Here is a 10,689-nt window from a genome sequence, read left to right as displayed (position 1 = left end):
TAACACATCTTTATCACATTACCTCTATTTTGAATCACTGGTTGTATTGAATTACTGATTTGGTGTGATATCACGTATTTATCACACTTATTAGAAAGAATTATTAGGGCAAAATCTAAGGTGGAAATATGTTAAACCGTCTTTATTGTTGTGGTATCACGTATTTATCACATTGCTATCACGGTTAACACATCGAGCAGGAGAAGTTGAGTGGCTATCACATTGCTATCACACCTTTGTTATAACACCATTCTTATCACAATTGTCATCACAATTATCACATTTGGATTACAAATATTGAATGTATATTACATTGCTATTAGAGTTGGTGAATCGATTAACAAAAGTTGATTAAGTATCACATGATTATCACAAGTAATGTTTCAAATCGATATGTAGAAGTTGATGGATAATCACATTGTTATCACAGTTAACACTTCAAGTCGAGTAAGATGATTGGATATCACATTACTATCACAGATGCCACTTCGAGTCGAGCAAGATGATTGAATCTATTAGAATAAACGATCAAAGACGTGATCAGATATGGATCGAAAATCATGAGATAATTACAATTAATCAAAATAATATTAAAATGATAGAAAATACATAATTACATAACCACCCTTAATGACTTACTTTTATTTAGTATAATTTGAATTATTGGTTAATAAAGTTTGAGGCTCACAACCGTTCTTGCGTTTTCGCAAAACAAAGGGTTCTCGTTTGAACTTCTACCCCTCTCTCTCTATATATATGTGTGTATGTGTGTTTTGGGAGACTGGAGAGTAAAAAAACACAATTAGAAGATTTTCACACAAATAAATTCAAACCCATTTCAAAACAAATCTGAAAACAAGAACAAAGACCTAACATCATCATACCATTCACCATGCATGTACAACCATCATATCATCACCCTAACAAACAAACACACCACTGGAAATGGAATCAAAAACAAGATTTACAAACTACTAGTTGCATGTTGCATAATAATAATAATATTAATATTATTATTATTATTATTATTATTATTATTATTATTATTATTAATATTATTTATTAATATATTTTATTATATTCATCTCACCCGGCAAGCAGTAGGGGTTCCTGGAGAACAGTTGGGGTTTGCAGATCGGCAGCCAGCACCAGCTCCTACGCTTTGAACAAACTTGTGATGCATCTGGTAAGCCGGACGTCCCACCCCCACCCCCATTATCGAAGACGATAAAGACACTTCGTTTCCACTGCTGCTGCTGCTGCTTTGTAGAGGCTCTAAGGTCTCAACAACATCGCTCATTAGCGGTCTTGCTTTTGGATTCTGGCTTAAGCAGTAGTACGCTAAGCTGCAAGCTTTCTGAGCTCCCCTCACTGAATACTGGCTTTCCAATCTCGGGTCTACAATTTGCAGCAGTTTCCTTTTGTCGTTCAGTTTTGGCCGAGCCCAGTCCACCAGGCTCTGTTCCTTGCTTGGTCTCGTCTTGTCCACCGACTTCTTTCCAGTCAACAACTCCAGAAGAACGACTCCAAAGCTGTATACATCACTTCTTGCTGTAAGATGTCCTGCTCAGTGCATCATCACAATCATTCAGATAAGCAGAAAAGTGAACATGAATCTATTCTAAGAGAAGTCAAAAAACACACACACTGCCCAATAGGCATCTTCAGATTTACTCCATTTTCACAATTCATTTGTTACCCATAGTTTCTCAAATTGGGGCCTCCATGGAAACAGCCGTTTTACTCTTTGGATTGGGGTAGAGGTAAGGTCCCCAGGCCCCACCATCAAGTGGGATATACTGGGCTCTCGTTTAGTTTGGTTAGTTAATAAATTTTATCAAGTTTGTACCACCTCTCAACATAAGCCTAGACCAAGGACATAAATTTCTGCAGTTCCTTCATGACGGACAATCAAGTTCCCATACCGGCTAACTATGTTATATGGTGGCGAGCTTGATTAGAGATGCACAAGGGAAGGGCTTTTTGGGCCTAAGACCGGGCCTGGAAAAGCCCATTTTTAATGCTGCAAAAAATGCCCAGGCCGGGTCAGGCCGTGCTTTGGGGTCTGAAACTAGGCCTTATTCAGGAGTGGTGGGCCAGGCCAGGCTTTTTTCGGGCCTGGACCCGGCCTTGGTTATTTTTAAAGTTTAAATCTAAGGGTTTAACATATTAACTTCTAAAATAAATTTACAACGGGTCAAAAATAGAAAATTTACACATGCATGTTCATGATTTCTTGCAAGATTGAGAAAAATGCAAGCTATGAGGACAATTGTGCAATTTTTGTTTACAAAGCTTCAAAATCAAAGAAGGAAGAGAGCTACCAGGTTGTACTACACAAATAAGTCATAAATGGCTAATTAGGAATGGTTCTGGCCTCTTGCCCCTATCTACACAAGGGATGTTTAGGGATCAATTAGTTAAAATGGAAAACCCAAAGGTTTTAGAAAACCAACATTTACCATGTTTGGAAGTGTAAATGAAATTATCCAACTCTAATTATAAAAACAACTTTACAACTTAGAATTACAAAAACAAATTTACGGCTATGTAACCTATGTTTATCAGAGATTTTGGGCTTTGGCCTGGGCCAGGCTTCGGACCAAAAACCGTGCTTTATCTGGGCCTTTTCAGGCTGGGCCTAGGCCCGGGCTTGAGACAAAAAATCTGGCCTGATCAAGCTTTAGGGACTGGCCTGAGACCGGGCTTCGGGCTCACTAGAACCGGACTTTTTCGGACCAGGGCCTTTTATGCATCTCTACATTTGGTTATTACTCACAAGGATGAAAGAAACTAAGTGATAGCTAGGGGCGATAGTCTCTCCTTACCAGTGGCAAAAGTCGAATGTTCAAGTCTTGCCTCTTTTACCAATCAGATGGGCTGAAAACGTAAGCAATTTTTTACTTAAAACAGAGATGGATTGTCGGGAAAATCCATATGTAATAAAAGCTTACAAATTTAATTGAGCTTTGAGCATACTAAAACAATATGCAGATCTTTATTCAACTTCAGAAGTTTAAATAGCAAAAACTTGGGAGTATAAACTCAAACAGATATCAACAAATACAACTCGCACAATCTCATCCATACGTTCATTTTTTTCTAGAAATACTCAGGAACCACAACTGAGGGCACCCATTTCCCATTTATATTTATGTTCAATTTCTGCTAATACATTGTACCTACACTCCAGTTTGGGAAAAACTTTTTGTAAATTAGATAATACTCTATCCTCTTGTAGCATGAAGCACCATAGTAACTTCACTAAAGGTGTGTTCTATTTCTACAGAAAGAAGTATAAGACTATAACTTTACACACAACTTGAATGAAGAAATGGCAAAAGGATTTGTGTATGTTTCAGATATGGAGTTACTGCGAAGAAAATACCAAATTTTCTTGTTGAAGGTCAGTGTTGTTATCATTTCCCAACAAAGTTAAGATTCACATTAATTGTGAAGTTAAAATTTGGCTCGCTTGACATCAAAATTTCAAACTGCGGCTCTTTTCTTGTAACGGTTTTGAAACTTTCTTCTTACATAGCATTATGAGGTTCGACCACCATCAATCTGGGATTGAGCATTATTGTTTCAGACGCACCCAGAATATTCCAATACACCATACATCCCTCAGAAGACAATTTTCCCATTGCCACATAGTGGAATGAATTAAAACGATAAAAAAAGCCTCTGTTTCCGGTAGATACCAGCCTCATGTAGTTGACATTGGTCCAAAAACTATGGTTAGAGGCTTGAACAACAAAAAGGATGCTCTTGACTACAAGTGATCAGTGAATCCTAGAAAGAAATGTGATTCTTGTGACAGAAGTGCAAGCCAATCTCAGACTGAAACATGACACTATCGTGTCACTAAAATTGAAACTAAAAATGTGACATGAAACCAGTAGATAACAACACCAAACAAAGGACAGTGATGGATCATGGAGCTTCAGGGACTTCCTTAGGAGTTGGCTGGTGAGCTTGACTAGGGGAGAGTAACACAGCATGAATATTACCGCATGAACAATAATACAGCACCAACGACCAGATCTGCCTAATGAGTTAAACACAGATTTATTGAAAAAACTTGAAGCCAAATGCTAATAAATCATCATCTGCAGAAAGCTGATAGCCTCTGTACCTAATCCTTCCTGAATCATAGTCTCTAGATGTAACCAATGATAAATCCAGGTGCTCAGAAATTCGATTGTCAAAATGTCTCGCCGCCACCCGAAACCCAAAAGCCACCTGGTGAGACTCTTTGGACGAGGATAAATATTGAGAGGGATGGTGAGCAGTCCAAAAGAAGGGTATACTTGAATATTGGAGTAGCGAAAAGGACGTGCCGTAGCTGATCTGAAACCAAGTAGTTCTAGCCTACATCAATTACCAGATTAATCGAATAAACCATTTTACAACTTCCCTACTCCTTACTTTCATATATTTTTTGGTGACTTATCTTAAGCAAATCATCAGAATACTTGAACTGAGCTTCTCTGGACTAAGCAATTAATGGTACTGTTCCTATCATCCACCATAAGTTGTGTTTGTTCGCCAGTTATGTCTTCAATGGGCCACAACATGACCTAAACTCCACAGGCAGAAGAAAAATGTTCTGATCTTTTTTCTGGCAATGTTTCCTAAGTTTGACAACTCCATTCATCTTTTACATATCATGCTTAGGGTATCTATGTTGGATGATATTGAACAGGAAAAAATATGAGTCCCCACACACTATTAATTCATTATGTATTTAGCACTCACTGTGAGACCCTTTATGATGCCTCATAGGGCATAACGTACCCCAACATTCATGCCTATAGCTGCCAAGATCTGGAAATCTTCAATTGAAACCTATTAATAGCGGGGAGAAGTGTAAATATTATGGTTGAAGAACAACCAACCAAGAAAATAAGCCGATGGGAATGGCAATGATTCAATAACAGCCCACATTTCACATTAAGAATCAGATGCATACTGTTAAAGGCAAACCTACATTATGGTAAAAAAACTAAAGGAGTTGGAAGAGGGCAGTATTGAGCATATTCACTTGTGATGGGCCTTATGGGAATCACAAGACAGTGACACAGAACACTACAATGCAGGACCTTCTTCAGATAATTTGTGCTGTTATTGTAAATGATAGGTGATCTACATTACTGCATTACTCCATCAGTGACATAATATACCGTCTTAAGAGGAATAAGAAGTGGAATTCGAGCGATGAGCCAGATTTCAGGGTTTGGCTGAGGAAAGAGAGGGGGGTTAGATAACATTTGGCTTTAAAGTCGTCCACAGCATCTTGGCTACTGCTTATGGACCTATAACGCTCCACTAATGCAGTGTGCTATTAACGTAGCTTATAACTCTATATAGAATGACAGTACACTACATGTGGAGATAAAAGGTCTTTTTATTAAGAAGAGATGTACTGACCTCCATCTAGGGCGTCATTGGGAATCTGAAAATCCACTTAACATTCACATCTCACTACCTGTTTAGAGCAGATATAACCTGTATTCGGTAACATGTGTTCTAATGGTAAATGAATATGGATATGGTAATTTCATTTGATCAGTTTAATATCTGTTTCGATAACAGTCGGATATATCTGTTTACTTTTGGGTTTTTAATCCTTATTATTGATATTCCTATTTAACGTCTTTAATCATATCACATCAAATTATATATCAATTAAATTTTAAACCATCAAATTTCTTTATTATATATCAAATACTAGTAATGGGTAATCACATATGTAAACAATATGTCCGACAGATAGGTAACCGAAGCAGACATTAAACATATCAAATGCACAATTACCATATACATATCCATTTACCATTAGAACACATGTTATCACAGGTAACATCTGCTTTGGACAGACAGAGATGTGAATGTTAATTGGATTATCAAATATCTGATGACAGCCCTACTGGTAACTGTATTTCTTAAATCATGTGGATTTGATTGTATGTATTTAGTTAACTTTTTTTTACTGGAGTTAACTTTGGAACCTACACCAGGATCAGTCAAACAGATCAATCAATGTCCAAGACTATAGGCTGGAGCTATTACAAAGTATGAAAGCCATACCAGTCATAACATATTCAGGAGCAGCATAACCATAGGTACCCATAACCCTTGTTGATACATGTGTCTCATCCCCTTGTGGTCCAGCTTTTGCAAGACCAAAATCAGATAGCTTAGCTGTATAATCCTGCAGGTTCACAGTACTTATTATCCATCAAGAAACTGTTCAAAACATTAAAAATACAGAAGGAAGGGCTAAAGGAACTGAAGAGATGCATAATTCGGGAAGCCACTTACTGAGTCCAACAAAATGTTAGAAGTCTTGAAGTCCCTATATATTACAGGCCGTTCAGCATTGTGAAGAAAGGCAAGGCCTTTTGCGGCCCCAAGAGCAATCATCATTCTTGTTGACCATGATAATGGTGCACTTGTTTCTAAACACCTCAATAAAGCACTCCAATTAAGTTGAGAAAATAAAAAATCTATGCAAGAAGAGGTCATAGGTTACCATGGCTCTAGCATTATTTGACAAGCTTCAACTATTGAACAATGTCAAGAAGAACTATAAAAGCATTGGAACAATAACGGATTCATCAACATAGGACGACAAGTAAGATAGATAAGTCATACAATTTGATTTGTCTATGATGTAGTAGTGCATGTAATAAATAACATTTGAGGCTTCACATAGTGTGAAGTTGGCATTTCTACACACAAAATGATCTAACTAAACTAGGTGCTTTGTTACATAAAGACCCAATAGTTCCACAACCCTAATTTAGCCAAGATGCATACTTATAGTGATCTAACTAAACCAGGTGTTATGTTACATGAGCACCAATAGTTCAACAACCATAACTTGACTCCTAGTCCCCTACCACACCTGTTCTACCTTGACCATTTGTTAGTTACTACCCACAGGCGTCGACACTATCATCCTAAACCTTTTATAGTTGTAGATTCTATGCAGTGGGCAGTGTATAAGAAACCAGAAAACACTTGTATATCCAAAACTTCCTAAAAAGAGAACAAAAATGCTACACGACAAATAGTGAGCTTTGTTCTTGAGTTTTAGCAAAAAAAAGATACAGACCTCTACATGAACCCAAGCAAGAAATATAGGACAGCATGAGACAAGGAATCTATAAGTTACAACCATTAAAGCTGCATATATGATATACTGCTCTTTGAAGAGCCTTGACTGATAAACATGATGTAAGCGAATAAAAGATAGATAGCATGAGGTGCAGCATAGTTTTACCCTCAATTTTCTGACCATACAACATATATAAACCTTCTAACTTTCCAAGCCCGAATAGAGATCTGACATCCCAGAGATACGTATGACTGAACTACATGTCTACAATATGTGTACCACATATTGATTCAGGAGATTAAAGATTAAAAGAAAGAGATAATTTTTATCAAAGCATAATAGAAAAAGAGAAGGCACTCAGTAATGCATGAAACAAGAGGTGATTCCCCTCCCCCAGGATCCTTGCAATCTCCTTCCATTTTGGGTCTGGAACTCTCTTTTTCTGGTTTAAATAAGATAATACAATCACTAGAAAGGATAACCATTGACAAACATATAGTCATCAAACCTTTTGCCATCACAAGTTAAAGAAGGCTAGTTTTCCGTACCAATTTAGCACGGGGATATATACTGATAAATAAGATGGAGACTGAAGTGACAAATGAACAATCATATGTACACGAATTTGGCAACAAAATAGAGAAGTGCAGATACAGAGGATGAGAATCATTTGATTGTTTGATTAATCAATCAATTTAAGACGTGAGGCAATGAGAGATATGGCATACGGAACAAATGCTCATGGTAGATGTCAAAGAAGGTTGGGAAGAGAAGTTCTGATCAGATGTTAAAATAGGAAAGTGAGAAGAGTGAGAGCATAGGTGGGTGAAAGGTTAAAGCTACCATAATTGTGTTGGAATTACTATTCAATGAACTTTCTTTGGCTTTCAAGTTAATATATGGTATGGAATTGTGTTAAGAGAACATATATCCTTAACAGTATATGAGTTTTGGTTCAGAAATACCATATGCTATTTATTATCTTTAAGCGCTACTCTTAATCCTCTTGAAACTACAAACACAAACAAACATGTATAAAAAAAGAGCACAAAGAACTGGACGCTAACCGGTGCCGGGAAAAGCAGTTACATCATATGAAGGTAAAATCAGTAAGTGGCCCTGATGGCGCTAGAATCGGAAAGCAGTAGAAAACCGACAACGGTACATGATGACGGAAGGGGTATATGAACGCAGATAGTAATAGACTTTAATTTGATGACATTCATCCCACGTCTTTTACGCTCTGCCTTTGGGGGGGGTGGGCAAGATAGAATGGTAGTTGTGTGGTCGTAAAGGAAGCCTCAGAAAAAGATACAGGCGTAACAGATTTAATTTCTTAAGAGTTTTCAAGATAGAAAGATTAAATAATAACGGCAGTACTTGATGAAGAAAGGAAAAAATAAGGGCTGCAGTGCTCAATGACATAAGATGAAAATAAAGAATATCTGTGAGGACAGTGAAGATGAGAGCACAAAATTGCATAAAATTGGTTAGCCAATGCGGCTTTCAAATATCGAGGTCAATTTTATGGAGACCATTGAAAATATGGAGTTCTTTTATTCGTTGACAAAAAGACATTAGTGTAATATGATTAATTTTACTCCAAAGAGACAGAAAACTTTTCATATGATCAAAGCCATATTCACACAAGTAATCACATGCATTAGAGACCCAGCAATCCAAAGGCACATTAAAAATGGAAACAGAATCCAAAACTGTAGTTCTTTAAATGTGTTTATTGTTCTTCTGTGTATGTATTTTAATACAGAAACGTAACCACATCCCCCGCTAAGCCATCAAGAACCCTATTTCCTAAAATATTTACACAAATATGCAATAAGCTAAATCAGTAATTGCTTATCGTTTGTGTACTCTGGTCACACATATGACAAAAGCGTACCCATAATTCAAATAATAGTTTTGCAGATGTTTGTTAGGAATTTATGTACCATTAAGGAGTGACTTGTACCAAGAAAAAAACCATTAGGTTAAATGGTAAATCATGATTAAACTGTTAGAAGTGGAAAGAAAGACTGCACGGGTCGAATATAATTGAAGATAATGTCTTAGGTGCTAGAACAAAGTGAAAAAATGCAACTAGAAACATCCAAGCTCATCTAAGATAATTCTAGTTCCATCCCTCTCCCTCACTTACCATTGTTACTACACTAATAGTTGCAATATTGCTATCAAGAACGGATGTTATGATCATTGTAAGTTTTTGAGTTGGTATTACAACTACCGATGCTAGGAAGAAAGGAAGAATAACGTAAAGTAGTGAGAATTTAAAAGGTGCTAAGGACATTAAATAATGATGGAAAGAAGGTGCATACTTCGAAAGAGGTGATTTTCAAGGCTTCCTCGAAACATAAACTCATAAACAAGCAATCTGTGATCATCTTCACAGCAATATCCAATCAATTTCACCAAATTGGGATGCCTGAGCTGACCAAGAAAATTAACTTCGGTCTGGGACATGAAACACCATAATGCAGACATATTAATCAAAGTGGCTTTCGTCATTGCATACACAGAACCATTCAAGTGGATACATATACACACTAAATTAGCAATGAAGATTTATTGTTGTAAGGATAAAAGGGGCTTACAAGCCATTCTCTGTGTCCCTGAAGACCCTCCTTGTTGAGAACCTTAACAGCAACAGGCAGAGATTTGAGACCAACCCTGACATTCTCATCAATATAACCCTTGTAAACAGTCCCGAAGCCGCCCTCCCCGAGAATGTAGTCAGACCTAAAGCTCTTGGTAATGGTCTCAAGCTCAAACAACGTGAACGCAATGACATGAGTATACAGCAGCGAGTTATTTCTTAAATCTTCAATAACGTTGACATTGTTACGGGGTGTAGAAGGATCACTCAGATCCGAAATCGACCGACTATGCTTCTTCTCCAGACCCGAATGTTTACCAGATACCACTTGTAGCTGCTTAACTGTCCATTTTATATGCTAACATATTTAGTTGTTATTATAGAAAATGGTGATTGACTTGAAAACGAAGCAACAATCAAACACTAAGAGAGAAAAAAATGCACAATAATTGAGTATTACGCCAACTATGAAAAGGCGCCCTAGATCTGGAACTAAAACTGAAAAGTAAAGCAAAAGCAAAAGAAACCTTGATGATGAGCATCTGAAACAACAGCAGATTCTTCGCGAGTACCACAATTACCCATATTGTTTGAATGCAGCAACAGCAGTAGAAATGGATGAATGTATGGCTGATCGAATGGCGCAGTATCTCATTCTTCACCTGGACCTCCCTCCCTCCGTCCTTCCTCCTCCTCCTCCTCCACCTCCTCCGCCGCCGCCGCCGCCGCCGCCCAATCTACTTGTGCTTGGATTTCAGTAGTAGTTTTGTTGTATAGCGGAAGGTTAGATGTTTATTTGCAGGTGTGATTCCCGAAACGCAACACGGTGTCGGTCAGTCGCCCCCTGACTACAAAAAAGCTCACTCGCTTCCACCTTCTTCCTGACCCTCCTTCGTTATCATCGCCAAATTACATCTACACCCCTTCTCTCTCTCTCTCTCTTTCTCACAAA

General features: G+C 37.6%; 1 protein-coding gene across 1 annotated transcript; it reads right to left on the bottom strand.

Moving 5' to 3' along the window:
* Positions 1 to 361: 361 nt before the first annotated feature.
* On the bottom strand, positions 362 to 10,388 carry LOC112511996 (probable serine/threonine-protein kinase PBL8). The gene is made up of 7 exons (XM_025117765.1): positions 10,265 to 10,388; positions 9,736 to 10,079; positions 9,460 to 9,595; positions 6,328 to 6,464; positions 6,094 to 6,217; positions 1,091 to 1,563; positions 362 to 512 (listed from the first exon to the last, which is right to left on the bottom strand). The coding sequence occupies exons 1-7, from the start codon at positions 10,320 to 10,322 to the stop codon at positions 414 to 416; spliced, it is 1,371 nt and encodes a 456-aa protein (XP_024973533.1). The 5' UTR covers positions 10,323 to 10,388; the 3' UTR covers positions 362 to 413.
* Positions 10,389 to 10,689: the final 301 nt, after the last annotated feature.

The sequence above is a fragment of the Cynara cardunculus genome (genome assembly GCF_001531365.2).
Source record: "Cynara cardunculus var. scolymus isolate 2C chromosome LG 5, CcrdV1, whole genome shotgun sequence".
Classification (NCBI taxonomy): Eukaryota; Viridiplantae; Streptophyta; class Magnoliopsida; order Asterales; family Asteraceae; genus Cynara; species Cynara cardunculus.
The sequence above is the reverse complement of the archived record's forward strand: the minus strand, read 5'-3'. Positions and strand labels throughout refer to the sequence as shown.

Bases quoted from the DNA above. Each gene is read 5' to 3' on its own strand.
- LOC112511996 (XM_025117765.1), bottom strand. From the start codon at position 10,322: ATGGGTAATTGTGGTACTCGCGAAGAATCTGCTGTTGTTTCAGATGCT. The intron at 6,465-9,459 runs GTATGCACCTTC...TGAGGTGTTTAG, and splicing joins TGAAAATCACCTCTTTCGAA to AAACAAGTGCACCATTATCA. The intron at 513-1,090 runs GTGAGATGAATA...TTATTCTAATAG, and splicing joins GAACCCCTACTGCTTGCCGG to ATTCAATCATCTTGCTCGAC.